The following is a 16,954-nucleotide window of genomic DNA, read 5'->3' on the forward strand; positions in this document are numbered from 1 at the left end:
CGGCCGCCATGTTGACCAGATGCCTAAGGGTGTGCGCGCGTGGCCCAATTCATGTACCAGCATTGCACGAACCTCAGGGGCGTCCCCCTGAGATGACATCACCAGCTCCAGATATTTAAGGTCTCAGTTTTCGCTAACAAAATGAGTTAGCAAGGGATTGGTTTACCTAGCTTCCTCCTGGTCACTGCGGATGGGATTCACTCTCCGCAACCCTAGCTACTCTGCCTCCTCGGACTTCACTAGAGGTACCCGCTCCTCGGGTGCCTTGCTCCCTCTTTTTCTTTGCAGGTCACAGTCCGGAACCGGTACTCGCTCCTCGAGGGCCCACGTCCCGGACTTGCTCCTGAATATCACTTCTGCTAAGAAGTCATCGCTGCTTACAACATTGTGAGTTTCCATCTATCTCTCAGAGCTTTCCCTGGGTCCAGGTACTCGCTCCTCGAGGGCCTAATGCATACCATCTCCTGGGCTGCCTTAAGAGACTTATTGTGTGAGTGTTACCAACAAGGACTTGTTCCAGAGCTCTGCATATACTGCCTACTCACTTTCTTAGTTTCTTTACAGCTCAGCCACCCTGGGATCGCTGTTCCAATACCTGTGGGACTACAGCCCAGCCGGGCGCTTCCAGCTCACTACTGCCACCTTTGGTGGTTTAATATATTGCTTCTAAGAAGTCTTTATTGCTTAACATCAGTGAGTCTGTATCTATCTCTCAGAGCATTCCCTGGAACCAGGTACTCGCTCCTCGAGGGCCTAATGCATACCATCTCCTGGGCTGCCGTAAGAGACTATTGTGTGAGTGTTACCATCAAGGACTTGTTCCTGAACACTGCATGCTTTGCCTACTCACTTTCTTAGTTTCTCTCTCTACAGCTCAGTCACCTTGGGATCGCTATTCCAGTACCTGAGGAACTACAGCCCAGCCGGGCGCTTCCAGCTCACTGCTGTCACCTCTGGTGGTTTACTATATTGTCTAATAAAAGAACTAGTGTGTGTCTGTCTCCTACACTAAGCCTGACCAGTGGTCCCTCTCGGGATTTCCCCCGAGGGCATGGTCACCTGCCACTGGTCCAAGGATCCACCCACAACTATTCTAAGTAACAACAGATTGCTAACTCCTCCCAGCTTTCTCTACAGAATTTTGTTAACAGATTGACATCAGATTACTAACTCCTCACGGAGAACACATCAGGCAACCAACAGAGTCAAAACTCTACTGGAGAGTCTTGGGTGGCTGGCCAACACAAACAAGATCTGCCTGCAGCCCTCCCAATCTCTAGAATACTTGGGAGTCCAGTTCGACACCAAACAAGACAAGGTCATCCTGACACCGACAAGGAGATCAAAACTGATGACCCAGTTGCAAACCCTGTTGAGTGAACTTCGCCCCACAGCATGGGATTACCTACAAGTCCTCGGCCTCATGGCATCCACACTGGAAGTAGTGCCATGGGCACGAGCTCACATGAGACCCCTACAACGCTCACTACTATCACGATGGAATCCACTGTCCCAGAACTACACCGTACGTCTTCAGCTTCCAGACAGAGTTCGGGCTCAACTACGATGGTGGCTACAAGAAGGCCATCTGAGCTAGGGAACGAGACTATCCTCCCAACCTGGATCCTGCTCATCACGGATGCCTACGAGGATGGGAAGCAAACTGCCAGGAGCTAACCGCCCAAGGGCAATGGAACAAAGAAGAGTCTGGATGGAACATCAATCGCCTAGAAGCCCGGGCAGTCAGACTAGCCTGCCTACGGTTCGGTCACAGACTCCGAGACAAAGTGGTCAGAGTAATGTCAGACAACACCACAACAGTGGCTTACATCAACCGTCAGGGAGGAACCAGAAGCCAACAGATGTCTCTGGAAATAGACCTCCTAATGTCATGGGCAGAAGCGAATCTTCAAGAGATCTCGGCCGTCCACATCGCCGGGAAAGACAACGTCACTGCTGATTATCTCAGCAGAGAAAGTCTAGACCCAGGAGAATGGAGGCTGTCGACCACAGCATTCCAATTGATAGTAAACCGTTGGGGAACAGCAACCATGGACCTCCTGGCAAACCGGTCCAACGCCCAAGTACCCAGCTTCTTCAGCCGCAGGCGGGAACCCCAGTCCCAGGGAATCGATACCCTGGTACAGACCTAGCCACAGGAGACTCTATTATATGCCTTCCCGCCATGGCCCCTATTGGGCACAATCATCTACAAGATAGAACACCACAGGGAACCAGTACTTCTAGTGGTCCCGGACTGGCCAAGAAGACCGTGGTACGCAGACATGCGAAGACTGCTGACAGGGAGCCCCCTTCCGCTACCGCCACACAGAGACCTGCTCCAACAGGGACCAATCAGCTACGAAGATCCAGCTCGATTCTCTCTTACGGTCTGGCCATTGAGAGGGCTCGCCTAAGGAAGAGCGGATACTCGGGGGCAGTAATTGACACCCTACTCCAAGCACGCAAGTTCTCCACATCCCTAACATACATAAGGATTTGGAGAGTATTCGAAGCCTGGTGCGAGGGCCGCGACATCATATCACGCTCAGTCAAAATTTCTGCGATTTTGGAATTCCTGCAGAACGGCCTACAGGAGGGATTGTCTCTCAACTCCATCATGGTACAGGTGGCCGCATTATCATGCTACGGAACCAAGAGTGAGAGCGGCAGCATAGCCTCTCACCCGGATGTCTCCCGCTTTCTAAAAGGAGTCAAGCAGATCCGACCACCCCTAAAGTGGCCGGTGCCTCTTTGGAACCTCAACCTGGTCTCAGATTTCCTAGCAGGAACCTCTTTCAGACCTCTCCGCGGCCTGTCTCCCCGACTATTAACATTGAAGACAGCCTTCCTGCTGGCAGTCTGTTCGGCCCGTCGTATTTCCGAGCTACAAGCACTGTCCTGCCGAGAGCCATTCCTCAGACTCACCCCGGGAACCATCCAGTTACGCACAGTTCCGTCGTTCCTCCCTAAAGTGATGTCTTACTTCCATCTCAACCAAACCATCTCGCTACCATCGCCAGATGAGCATAAGAATTTGGAAGAGGCTCGAAGTCTACACCATCTCAACGTCGGCAGGCTCCTAGTACGATACCTGGAAAGATCAGAATCCGTACGAAAGATGGACCATCTATTCATCCTTCACAGCGGGAAGAAGCAAGGGGAAGCGGCCTCGTGAGCAACCATAGCCCGCTGGATCAAAGAAGTCATCAAGGCAGCCTACATAGAAGCAGGCAAGCCACCGCCTTTACAAGTCAAGGCCCATTCTACTAGAGCCCAGGCAGTGTCCTGGGCGGAAACAAGATGCTGTCACCCGCCGAGATCTGCAAGGTGGCGACATGGTCCTCCATCCACACCTTCTCCAGGTTTTATTTATCTTTATTTATTTATTTATTTATTTATTTATTTAAATTCTTTTAATATACCGACGCTCAAGACCAGGTCTTATCGTACCGGTTTACAATAAACTAGGGGGTGAACCAGTTAACAATGAAAGCCAAAAAAAGTTACATTATAACAGGGAATGTGGAACTAGGCTGTTAGAAAAAAAGGATAGGTTAACAATTTCTAACTGGAGAGCAGAGCATATAAGCAGAAAGTAGGAGCTTACATGGGTAAGTATTATATACAAATTTACAGATTTACACAGTATATACGATTAGGTAAGTTATAAGAAAGTGCAGATTAGCCGAAAAACAGTTCCTTTAAGTTGCGGAATGAGGACGCAACCTTGGGGTATGGGACTGTGTGAGTGGCCCTGAGGCTTCTTTAAGGGTATGCTTGGGTGAACAGCCAAGTTTTTAATTTTTTTCTGAAAGTAATATGGCAATGTTCCTGGCGGAGATCAGGTGGGAGAGAGTTCCAGTGATGCGGACCGGCAATTGATAGTGCTCGTTTTTCAATGGCGTTGTGAAGAGCGGATTTTTTGGGGGGAACATGGAGGGAATCTCTATATGCAGATCTGGTAGGTCTTGCAGAGGAGTGTGGTTTGAGGGGTATGGTGAGTTGGAGCGAGGATTCCTGAAATAAGGTTTTGTGGATAATAGTAAGTGTCTTGAAGAGAATTCTGTATCGGATGGGTAGCCAGTGAATTATTTTTAGAATCGGGGTGATGTGGTCCATGCGGCGAGTGTTTGTGAGGATCCTGGCTGCAGCGTTTTGCAGCATTTGAAGAGGTTTGGTAGAAGAGGCCGGGAGACCCAGCAACAGCGCATTACAGTAATCAATCTTTGAGAATAGTATGGCTTGAAGGACCGAACGGTAGTCGTGGAAGTGTAGGAGAGGTCTTAACTGTTTTAGTACCTGTAGTTTGTAAAAACCTTCTTTGGTGGTGTTGTTGATGAATTTTTTAAAGTTCATTCTGGAGTCTAGGAAGGCCCCAAGGTCTCTCACTTGATTTACTAGTGGTGTGTTAGTATTGATGGCTAGCGTGTTGTTTTCTTTGGGGGAGATGACTAGCAGTTCGGTCTTGGACGTATTGGACGTTCGGTCTTGGACGTATTGAGAACGAGGCAGAGGCTAGTGAGAAGGAGGTTGATGGCGTGGAGGCAGCTATTCCAGTAGTTTAGAGTGTCGGAAACGGGATCCTTGATGGGGATTAGGATCTGCACGTCGTCCGCATAAATGAAGTATTTGAGGTTGAGGTTATTGAGAAGTTGACATAGGGGGAGAAGATATATGTTGAATAGAGTCAGCGAGAGCGAGGAACCCTGGGGAACTCCTTGCTTGGTGGCTACAGGGTGAGACTCTTTGTTGATTATTTTTACTTTATAGTATCTGTCCCTTAGAAAGGATTTTAACCAGAGGTTTTATCACCTGGATTTTAACCAGATTTTAACCAGGATTTTAACCAGAGGTTTTATCACTTGGATGTTCAGGCTCGGGAGGACACAGCATTTGCAAGGGCAGTACTAAGTGGGTCACGGGCAGCATTCCACCCGATTCAGGAGTAGCTTTTATACATCTCATTGGTCCTGAGTTCATCTGCTACATGCTAGGAAATGGAGAAATTACTTACCTGATAATTTCGTTTTTCTTAGTGTAGACAGATGGACTCAGCATCCCATCCACGGCTGCCGTTACTCATGGAATTCTCGGGTGACATCCCCGGGAAAGAGTGATTCACGGGTAAGCCATACTTTCCTTCAGCTAGGACACCCATCCTACTGGGTGTTGACTTTTCTCCGTCAGGGTTTTGACTCCTTCCTAGAGAGTGTAAGCCAACCTCCTCTTCCAACCATACCAGTCAGTGGTCAACTCTGCCACTTCAGCAGCGCTTGGCACACGGTCACCACAGACCAGTGGTTTCTTGCAGTAGTCACCCAAGGTTACCACCTAAATTTCCTGACTGTTTCAGCGGACTCTCCACTTCGGCAGATGGAAGTCCGATCATTCTCCCTTGCTCGAGCAGGAGGTCTCAACCCTCTTCCTATCCCGAGCAATAGAACCGGTACCCCTCTCCCAGCAGGGGCAGGGATTTTATTCCCGGTATTTTCTAATACCAAAAAAGTCAGTTGGCGTATGCCCGATACTGGACCTCCGTGCACTAAACAAATTTCTGCACAGAGAAAAATTCAAAATGGTAACCTTGGGCTCTCTACTTCCTCTTCTGCAAAGAGGAGATTGGCTATGCTCTCTAGATCTTCAGGACGCATACACATACATCTCATTCACATCATCTCTTCGCAAATTTCTACGATTCCTGGTCAGCCCTCGTCATTTTCAGTACCGTGTACTACCATTCGGCCTGGCATCTGCTCCAGGGAGTATTCACCAAGTGCTGGGTGGTGGTCACGGCCTTCCTCAGAAATCAGGGTGTCCATGTCTAACCTTATCTCGATGATTGGTTGATAAGGGCTCGACTCAGCAGGGCGTGCTAACCTCCCTGCGTCTCACTATCAACACCCTGATCTCCTTAGGGTTTCTAATCAACTATCCCAAATCCAAGATAGTTCCATCTCAAACCCTAAGCCTTCCTCCCCCAGGAACATGCTTTCACCATTACATCTCTGGCGCATCAACTACAGTCTCGAGTATCTTCAACTGCTCGGCACTTCCTCATCCTGTTGGGTCACATGGCGTCCTCGGTGTATGTCACTCCGATGGCTCGCCTAGCCATGAGAGTGATGCAGTGGACCCTAAAATGCCAGTGGATTCAAGCTTGTCAGCCAATGTCCACCAATGTCGAGATTACCAAACACTGTCACTAGCCTGGTAGATGCACCACTCCAATCTCATTCAAGGCCTTCCATTTCAGGCTCCAGGTCCTCAAATGACCTTAACAACAGACGCATCCAACCTTGGGTGGGGTGCACATGTAGGCGACCTGCAGACTCAGGGACCCTGGTCTCCAGAGGAAGCCAAACACCAAATAAATTTCCTGGAGCTACGGGCGATCAGATATGCCCTCAAGACCTTTCAGGATTGCCTATCAAACAAAGCCATCCTGATTCAAACCGAGAATCAAGTTGCGATGTGGTACATCAACAAGCAAGGGGGAACGGGCTCCTACCTTCTGTGTCAGGAAGCTGCACAGATATGGGAATGGGTCCTTTCCCGCTCGATGTACCTCAAAGGAACCTACTTGCCGGGAGTGGACAATGTGTTGGCGGACAAGCTGAGTCGAACTTTCCATCCGCACAAGTGGTCTCTCAACCCCACGGTAGCAGATGCGATAGTCCAATGTTGGGGTTACCCTCGCATAGACCTCTTTGCGTTGGTTCACAACCACAAAGCAGACAACATCTGCTCTCTCATTCGCAGTCTAACTTCAGTTAGTTAGCCAGAGTGACTCACTGCTCTCTTGATTAACAAATGTTGGTACCTAATCAAACCAAATCACACTACCTTAACACCTTTCCAAGGTGAACTGAACTTTTCAACCTTTTTTCTTAGGTATATACTGCTCCTAGCTTATTTCTAGCTTCTCGCTACTTTTTTCTTTTTTTTTTTTGTTTTTACTATACAAACACTCTAACTTCTGCTTACTAGCTGCCTTTCAGACTATTAAAAAAAACCACACTAACTACTGCTTACTAGGTGCCTTACTGACTGACTATTTAAAAATACAAACATTCTAACTTTTGTTTATTCGCTGCCTTACTGACTATGAAAAGCACAAACACACTAAATAATAGAGATGTGAATCGGAACCAGAATCGGTTCGGATTTCAGTTCTGATTCACATCTCTATAGATGTGAATCGGAACCAGAATCGGTTCGGATTTCAGTTCCGATTCACATCTCTACTAAATAATATTCCCAAATAGTTAACTTTGCCCCAATACTTTTAAAAAAGAAAATGTCCCAAGCAAAAACTTACCAGCAAGGTTATCCTCTCTCTCAGTGCTCCCACTTGATTGTTGCTGTTATTTTCTATTTTATGTTGGAAGGCAGCCCTTTAGCTAGGAATTCCATTTGTGAGCTTGTCAACAGAGAAAACTGCCTGTAGCAGGTGCTTTCTGTGGACAGCAGGATAATCACCCACACATATCCTCTCATCATCTGCCTTTTGACACTGGATTTAATTTTATGCTCTTATAAAACAACATAATATTTATCATACTGGATCATTAAGTATTCTGTTTCCAACAGTGATCAATTCAGGTCACAAATACCTGGCATGATCCCAAAAGGTTGATAGATTTTCCTAAGGGAGGATATGATAGAGGTCTATAAAATAATGATTAGTGTGGAACAGGTAAACACAATTGGATGTTTACGCTTTTAGAAAGTACAAAGACATACATGCTATGAAGTTACTAGGTAGTACATTTAAAACAGATAGGAGAAAATACTTTTTACTCAACACATAATTAAGATCTGGAATTCATTGCCAGAGGATGTAGTAAAAGCTGTTAGTGTAGCTGGATTTAAAAAAGGTTTGGACAGGTTCCTGAAGGAAAAGCCCATAAACAATTATTAAGGTGCTCTTGGAGAAATTCAGTGCTTATTATCCCTGGGATAAGCTGCATAGAATCTATCAACATTTGGGATCTTGGGGGGGAGCGGGCCTCTGTGGCAGCACCAGGATGGTGTCCATGGAGTACATCCATTACAGGTAAGTTTTTTTTTTCTCATATGCCCTCCTCCCTCTGAATCCCACTTTTCTCAACTTTTGCAGACTGGTGTCTAAAACATATACCGATGTCATAGTGCCTTACAGCACATGGGAGGGCCCCACACAGCTGTCACCTTCCACTGAGCAGAAAAGGATAAGAGTTACCCATCTTCAGGATGAGGATCCTGAAGCCTGCTGGAAAGACAAAGTCTATGGAAATGATGTGAATGGGCTGGGGTATTTTGCAGTGTGTAGAGGAAGGTGTGCATATAGAAAGTTTCAGATTCACAGGCCTAGTCCTTTTGTATAATATTCACAAGATTCCTGGTAGTTTTGAGGATATGTTAAACAAAGATCTGAACCATCTAGTGCAGGGATTGCCAAACGAAGTCCTCAAAACCCACAAACAGGTCTGGGTTTCAGAATATCCAAAATTAATATGTATTAGATAGATTTGAATGGACTGCCTCTATTGTATGCAGATCTCTGTCATGCTCATTCGTTGTACCTCCTGAAAACCAGGCCTGTTTGTGGCTTTAGGACTAGAGTTGGCCACCCCTGGTCTAGTGCCTCATAGAATCTACATTTGACACAGCTTCTTGGAAAGGTGACATGCAGAGCACCTTATTTATACAATTTCTCAACCCTGCTGAAAGGGTGTGGACTGGAGGAATGCTAGTGTAAGGGTTAGCAACTGCATTAATGCGCCCCCCCTTAGACTGCTAAAGGACAGAAATGAAGAATAGTGTGCAGGGAGGTAACTTGCTGGTGCAGCAGTTACTTCCCTTAACAGATGCTCCTTGATTAGACAGCAGGGGGGGAAAGAGGAATTGGATTCAGACAATAACCGAGGGCCCTGACTTCTATAGTCTGGGATACTGATACACAGACATAAGGGAAAAAGCACAGGACTGCTTCTATGGCCAAATCTTAAAGGAAATGAAGAAAGTGTGCATGGGGGTAACTTGCTGGTGTAGCAGTTACTACCCTTAGCAGAAAGCATGGAGATTACTCCCCACTTAACCAATAAGCCTTGATGTTTTAAATGGAACTGATCACGTCTAAATAGTACCAAGCACTACCAGATATTAGGGAATCGCTGAAAATTATAACCTAAGAAAGATACCAACTGTATTCCCTTTTTGTTATTATTCTAATTCAAGATGCTACAATTGACCATCATAATAGGCATCATAGTACAATAAAGGGTTTCTTTATTGCTCAGCCTTATCTATAATCATTGGTCAGTCAATACTGTTGTTGTTTTTTTTTGAATTTTTTCTTATTGCATGTGTCAACAACCACCATAATTAGTTAAAACATTATTAATCTTCACTTATCTTGATTTTTTCTTCACCCATGCGGATACTTGCTGATGCCAAATGACCATTTAAACTGGTGCCAAATGCCCAACACTGGGCCGTGTTTCGGACAGGAAAGTCCTTTTTCAAGGGCTTGTTTCTGCGTCAAACAAATATACAAATTCTATTAGTCCATCTTATGTTAAACCCATCAATATTCAAACCAACAGGTACAACTTACTCTTGCAACCGGCATATAACTTCATGGCGTTTATCGGTGTTTTTTTTTATGCTTCTCTTCCGGTTTTTCCAGAAACTCTGTTAAATCTAGCTCGTCTGTATACGTCACTCTGCACTAGAAATTTCACTGAGTCCAAATAGGGTCAATGACGTCAAGGTCACGTGATACATTCCAATATTATTAAATCAGGGAATTCCAGTCAATTGCAGCATTTAAACCTGTCGGGGCCACCGTATTCATATTGAAAATCCACTGTAATTCCCGTTCATTCAACAGAATGTTAGGATCATCTCCTCTAGGATTAATTGATACTTGTTCTAAAATTCGCCAACGTAAATGTTGAAAAGAATGTTATTTTTCTAAACAGTGGACAACCATGGGAGCTAAAACTTTACCTGTAATGATACAGCTCCGATGTTCTGTAAGTCTTAACCGAATTGGGTGCTTTGTACGCCCAATATAGTATAGTTGACATGGACACTCGATTATATAGATTACCCGAGCAGATGAACAATCTGTACTATGACGTGCAATGTGTGTGATCCCCCGTACATCTGTCCATTGGGGACCCACAATTGCCTGAAGGCAAAATGAACAATGATGGCAAACCCAATGGCCTAACGACAGGTTGCTATGAGGAGATGTGCTAGATCTTAAAAAAGAATGTGTTACAATGTCCCCGATATTTTTTCCCCTGCTGAACGTTACAATTGGTGATTGTTGAAACACTTGATGGGTCTTCAAAACAGGCCAATGTTGACGAATGAGAGACGCTATGATGTGAGCCTTGTCTGAATAAGGTAAAGTACAAACAATAGGACAATCCTCTTGTTCCATCGATTGATCCAGCAATAACCACTGTCTTTTAGCATGATATGCTCTTTTTAAAGCTTTTTTAATATGTTTCAACGGATATCGCCAAAATAATAACCGTCGCTGAAGATGTTCAGCTTGCTGAATAAAGTCCTGTTTCGATGGGCAAATTCGCCGCAGGCGTAAATATTGTCCCACTGGAAGATTCTTCCTCAAATGGTACGGATGAAAACTGGTGTAATGTAACAAAGAATTACCTTCACATGGTTTTCTATAGAGCGATATACAAAGCGCCCAATTCGGGTAAGACTTACAGACTTACAGAACATCGGAGCTGTATCATTACAGGTAAAGTTTTAGCTCCCATGGTTGTCCACTGTTTAGAAAAACAACATTCTTTTCAACATTTACGTTGGCGAATTTTAGAACAAGTATCAATTAATCCTAGAGGAGGTGATCCTAACATTCTGTTGAATGAACGGGAATTACAGTGGATTTTCAATATGAATACGGTGGCCCCGACAGGTTTAAATGCTGCAATTGACTGGAATTCCCTGATTTAATAATATTGGAATGTATCATGTGACCTTGACGTCATTGACCCTATTTGGACTCAGTGAAATTTCTAGTGCAGAGTGACGTATACAGACGAGCTAGATTTAACAGAGTTTCCGGAAAAACCGGAAGAGAAGCATAAAAAAAAACCGCCGATAAACACCATAAAGTTATATGCCGGTTGCAAGAGTAAGTTGTACCTGTTGTTTTGAATATTGATGGGTTTAACATAAGATGGACTAATAGAATTTGTATATTTGTTTGACGCAGAAACAAGCCCTTGAAAAAGGACTTTCCTGTCCGAAACATGGCCCCGTGTTGGGCATTTGGCACCAGTTTAAATGGTCATTTGGCATCAGCAAGTATCCGCATGGGTGAAGAAAAATATCAAGATAAGTGAAGACTAATAATGTTTTAACTAATTATGGTAGTTGTTGACACATGCAATAAGATAAAATTAAAAAAAAAACAACAGCAGTATTGACTGACCAATGATTATAGATAAGGCTGAGCAATAAAGAAACCCTTTATTGTACTATGATGCCTATTATGATGGTCAATTGTAGCGTCTTGAATTAGAATAATAACAAAAAGGGAATATAGTTGGTATCTTTCTTTGGTTAAATGGAACTGAAACATTATTCCCCATTTCCGCGGCAGGGGGAAAAGGGGAATTTGATTCAGAGAACAACCAAGAGGGCCCTGACTTCTACAGTCTGGATTACAGATACACAGACATAAGGGAAAAAGCACAGTACTGCTTCTACGGCCAAGTCCATAAGCAAAGCACGTCAAGCAACATTATCTGAATTTTCAAGAAGGCTACTTAATCAGTAAAAAATGTTACTAGTTAAAATTTTTATGGATATCATAAGGTTTGGAGATAACTGCACAAAGCGACAATTACTACCCTTATGAGATATATGGGAGTAAACTGCACAGAGTGGCAGTTACTACCTTAAGCTTGCTGGGCAGACTGGATGGACCATTTGGTCCGTTTCTGCTGTCATTTCTTTGTTTCTGTGTTCACAGGATTACTTAGATGTGCTGGTTTGATCTGCAGGTGAACGGCCTTTCCAGTGTAATCAGTGTGGGGCATCCTTCACACAGAAGGGCAACCTTCTCCGCCATGGGAAACTGCACACAGGGGAGAAACCTTTTAAGTGCCACCTCTGCAGCTATGCATGTCAGAGAAGAGATGCACTCTCAGGACACCTGCGCACCCATTCTGGTGAGTTATAACCTGCCTGAGTTTTAGCTACCAAAAGCTAATCCAATAAAAAGGTTTAACCTTATTTTTGTTTCTATTAACTTTAATTTTCAAATCTGCCCAAAAGTCAGTCTTTTCCTCTAGGACCATGCCTTCCTTCCTTTAACCCTTCCGCCAACAACTATTAAAAAAAAAAAAAAAAAAAAGTTTCCATAGGACGAGTACTAAAAGAGGCAATTAAAAAAATAATTTGCAGAATTTCTTGCTTTTTAATAGCATTCAGAAAAATGCATTTATTTTGTAGGTTGCTTGAATGCGCCACATTGGTGGCATTATCTATGTTTGTGTTATATTTCTGAGAATCCTTTAACTCCAGAAAGTATAAGAGACCTTTGATTGGTTATCGTGACCACACAGGACTCAGATGTAGGCAGAACTCAGCATAGAAAGACCAACTGGCCACCAAATAGATTAGAAAGACAAAGCACAAGATAAGTCTAAGCTGTATCTCCTGGAAGTGCTTCTGTTATGCAGCCATTTGGCAGCAGTGCTCAGGTTTATGTAATCACAACGAAGACTCCAGTGCCATCCCTGATGATGGAAGAGTTAGAACTGTTTAATGGTATAGCACAGGTCTCTTTCTCCCGACATAGCAGCTACTTGCTCAAATTGAAGAATTGTGCTGCTGCTGGAAAGCAGATCTCAGAAACCAAGTCCCTGCAAGAGCTGCTGCTTTGCGTGGAGTGCTAGCTCAATATATGCATACTCTTTTGGGATTAGAATCCGCTTATTTCACCTTTCTCTTTATCCTGTGAAGTTGAAAAGCCATACAAGTGTGAGTTCTGTGATCGAAGCTATAAGCAGAGGAGCTCATTGGAGGAGCACAAAGAGCGTTGTCGTATTTACCTGCAGAATGCTGGTGGCTGTGAGGCTGGTAAGTTTAAGGTCTCAGCATTTAGTGTTTGTAGCTCCAAAAACAACTGCTGACTTAGCCCAGTGAGCCTGCTACCTGCATCAGGGTTGGTTTGTGAGCACTGCAGGGCAAGAGTGAGGTACAGTGGCAGGGCTGTGTGTGGGGTAGGTGTCTCAGTACTGGAATAGCAGGGAATGTTGCATAATAGGAGTGAGGTGCTCTGACAGAGCTGTGAATGTGGGTCTCAATACTGGAATAGTAGGAGTACTGCAGTGCAGGAGTGAGGTGCATTGGCAGAGCTCTATGTGTGAGGGTCTCAGTACTAGAATAACAGGGGGGTGTTGCAGGGCAGGAGTGAGGTGCTTTAGCAAACTTGTTTGTGTGTGTAGGTCTCACTACTGGAATAATGGTGTTACAGGGGAGGAGTGTGGTGCATTGGCAGATCTGTTGGGGGGGGGGGGTTTCAGTACTGGAATAGTAGGGGTTGTTGCAGGGTCGGGGAGGGTTTTAGTACTTGAATAGCAGAGTGCTGCAGGGCAGGAGTAAGGTGCATTAGTAGAGCTGTGTGGGAAGTATATTTTGGGATATAGGACTGTTTGTTGCAGGTTAGAACCAGATTTTTAATGTAAAACTTTGAGGGCAGAAATGAAAGTCATTTCTGAGGTAAAATGTTATTTGTGTAAATGGGCTGTTTGATTATTGCCCACACTCTGTGTGAGTAAAAGTATATGCATATGTCAACAACATTTAAAAAATTGTTATGTTTATTCTTTGTTGTTAATTTATGCTGTTAGTTGTGTGTCTTACCAGACTGAATGTGTTCTATGTTTTGTTACCCGCCCAGTGCCCACTGCTGGAAGGGCGGTACATAAATAAATATATATCCTTTTACCTACATACTTTTGTAGGAATTCCTGGTTAGGTTGAGGGAAGCAACTATGCATGCCTTTTTTGCCTAAAAAAGAAGTATCCACATAAAAAGGTGCAATTTTATGTGGACGCTTTTGAGGAGGCAATAATAAAAGTAGAACTACCTGAGTAGTTTGGCTTGATTATTGTGGCAAATCCCAACTCCCCTCAGGGTTTGCTAGAATGCAGGTAGTTTGATTATCTACCTCTGTACGCTGGAAACATAAGCAAAGGAATTGGTCAGTGGTCACATTGCAGATATGAAGGGTTATTTTATAATTGTGCGCATTTGGAAAAAATCTGTGTGTACCTTTTTATGCGCAGACTTTGCCTTGAATTTTCAAAGCACACTTTTGTGCTTAAATTTGCATTGAATATATGTGGTTCCCTGTACGAACCAGGATCAGTCCAGACAGCTGGGTTATGCCTCCCCTCCAGCAGATGGAGTCAGAGAGAAAACTGAAAGCACCCCCTAGATATACTGGTGTGCCACCTGCGATCCTTCAGTATATTCTCTGACTCCAGCAGATTGAGAGGCATAACCTGCGGTCCTGGTCTGGTCAGGTTATTTGTACCGTAAAATTAATTAAATAAGGGAAATTTTTGACAGAGGGACAAGATCATCGGGTATCTTTCTGTCCTCACTCCTGTCTGTCTGTGTTGGTGTTTTTTCTCCTTCAGCGCAGCGCGGTTTTCAGCTCTTTAGGGCAGGCACATAGGGCTCTGCCCTGTGACAGTTCCCGGGTTAGGTGTCTTTGAGGCTGGGGGAGAGCTTACCGGTGGGCCGGTCACCCTCCCCCCACTTCCAGGGGTCCCAACCCTGAAGGGGGTTTTAAAATACAAAAAAAAAAAAAAAATTCTCCACCTTAGTCCTGTCGGGCACAGGCAGTGGTTTTCTTTGTTTACCCCGGCCTGCCAGAGCCTCTTCGGACCCCGGAGGGGGTGGCTCGGCCACCCAACGAGCTGTGCTAGTGTGAGGAATTCACTCACCTCGATTTTCGCGCCTTTTTTCTCCTGGTGCCGTTTTTGTTCCTGCAATGCCGCGATCTTCGGCCTGTGCGGCCTGTGCTGGAACGGGGGCGCGACTCTCGCGGGAGGGCCTTTGTCCCCGATGTCTTCCCGGGGACGAGGGACCCTCCCGGGGGCCGAGCGCTGCCCGCAGCGATTCGGGGCTGCATTCCCCGTCGCGGCATCGCAGCGCTCCTGCTAGCCGTTCTCCGGCCCCTCCTCCCTCGGGGAGGAGTGCGGCGGCCATCTTGGCCACGCGGCAATCGGACCCGGAGCTTTCGGAGGATGAGGCTTCCCTCCCCCCCTCCCCTGGCGGGCGAAACACGCGGTCTCCAGCCGTTCCGGATAGCCCTCAAGTCCCTCTTCCCTCGGGATCCCTTCGGGCAAATTTAAAACGGTCGGTCCCTTTTTCTTCTGATTTTGTGCTGCTTATGCACAAAGCCTTTTTGCAGGCTGAAGCGGGTTGGCAGCCAGAAGCCCCTTCTCCCCCTAAGGTTTCTAAACCTTCCTTACCCCAGGGAAAGCCACTGGGAGTGGGGTCCGCAGGGGCCAGTGTTCCCCGCCCACGGGGGGGGCTTGAGGGCACAGAGGCCGCGGATCCTGCTCTGGCTTCTCAGGATCAGTCAGACTTGCTGTTGGCTGACGACCAGTTGCCCGTGGAGGGGGACGACCCCCAGGTGCTGCGTTTATTCGGTAAGGAGGAATTAAGCTCACTAATTCTGCATGTCCTCCAGGAGCTTGAGCTCACGGCGCCCCCCCCAGGACGCTGACACCTCGACGGGGGATATCGCTATGGCAGGGATCCGGGCCCCTCCTCAAACCTTTCCGTTCCATCATAAGGTTTTACAGATTGTTTCCAAGGAGTGGGAGCTGCCTGAATCCTCTCTGCGGGTCACTCGGGCTATGGAAAAGCTATATCCCTTGCCTAAAGATTCCTTGGAACTCCTAAAGACACCGGCGGTGGATTCGGCGGTCACGGCAGTGGTTAAACATACGACTATCCCCGTCACGGGTGGGATAGCCTTGAAAGATCTTCAGGACCGTAAGCTGGAGGTCTTACTGAAGCGTATTTTTGATGTGGCGGCTCTAGGTGTCCGGGCAGCGGCGTGCAGCAGCCTCGTACAGAGGGCCAACCTGCGATGGGTCCAGCAGTTGCTGACCACGCAGGAGCTTCCTCCGGGCGAGGCTGAGCAGGCCAATTGTGTGGAGGCTGCAGTCGCTTATAACGCAGATGCCTTATATGATTTGTTGCGTACGTCGGCACGCATCATGTCCTCGGCTGTCTCGGCTCGGCGGTTGCTGTGGCTCCGTCGTTGGTCGGCGGACGCCACCTCAAAGGCAAGATTGGGCTCCTTTCCCTTTAAGGGCAAGCTGCTTTTTGGTGAGGAGCTGGATCAGCTCATTAAGGACCTAGGCGACAATAAAGTGTATAAGTTGCCGGAGGATAAGCCGCGCCAAGCACGGGCGTTTGGGAATGCAAGGGCTCGCTTTCGCGGTCAACGACGTTTTCGTGCGGGACGAGGCGGTTCCTTTCCCCAGCGGCAACAGACCACGAGAACCCAGTCTTGGTCTCCTTCCTTTCGGGGCAGGAGGCCTCAGCGTGGAGGCTCCTCGCAAAGTTTTGCTGCTATTAAGCCCGCGCAATGAAGGTGCGCAGGCCCATTCCTCCGTTCCCGTTATCGGAGGACGGCTGTCCCGGTTTTGGGAGGAATGGGTCAAGATAACTTCGGATCAATGGGTCCTCGATGTGGTCCGGTACGGTTACGAGTTGGATTTTGTACGTCCCCTCCGGGATCTTTTTCTGGTATCGCCGTGCGGTCCGATGGAAAAGAGGCTGGCTATAGCTCAGACGCTCGATCACTTACAGGCTCTGGGGGCGGTGACTCCGGTTCCACCGGACCAGTTGCGAACAGGTCGGTATTCCATTTATTTTCTGGTTCCCAAA

The 16,954-nt window shown here is 46.4% G+C and overlaps 1 protein-coding gene across 3 annotated transcripts in view; it reads left to right on the top strand.

Moving 5' to 3' along the window:
- Positions 1–16,954, top strand: part of IKZF3 (IKAROS family zinc finger 3) — a 631,603-nt gene that overhangs the window by 351,037 nt on the left and 263,612 nt on the right. For 2 of the 3 annotated variants that reach the window (XM_029572756.1, XM_029572755.1), the window contains exons 5-6: positions 12,033–12,200; positions 12,997–13,113. In XM_029572756.1, the coding sequence (XP_029428616.1) occupies positions 12,033–12,200; positions 12,997–13,113 (285 nt within the window). The remainder of the gene's footprint in view (positions 1–12,032; positions 12,201–12,996; positions 13,114–16,954) is intronic. The other variant, XM_029572757.1, reaches the window with a different exon arrangement.

This window comes from Rhinatrema bivittatum, chromosome 12 (assembly GCF_901001135.1).
Source record: "Rhinatrema bivittatum chromosome 12, aRhiBiv1.1, whole genome shotgun sequence".
Lineage (NCBI taxonomy): Eukaryota > Metazoa > Chordata > Amphibia > Gymnophiona > Rhinatrematidae > Rhinatrema > Rhinatrema bivittatum.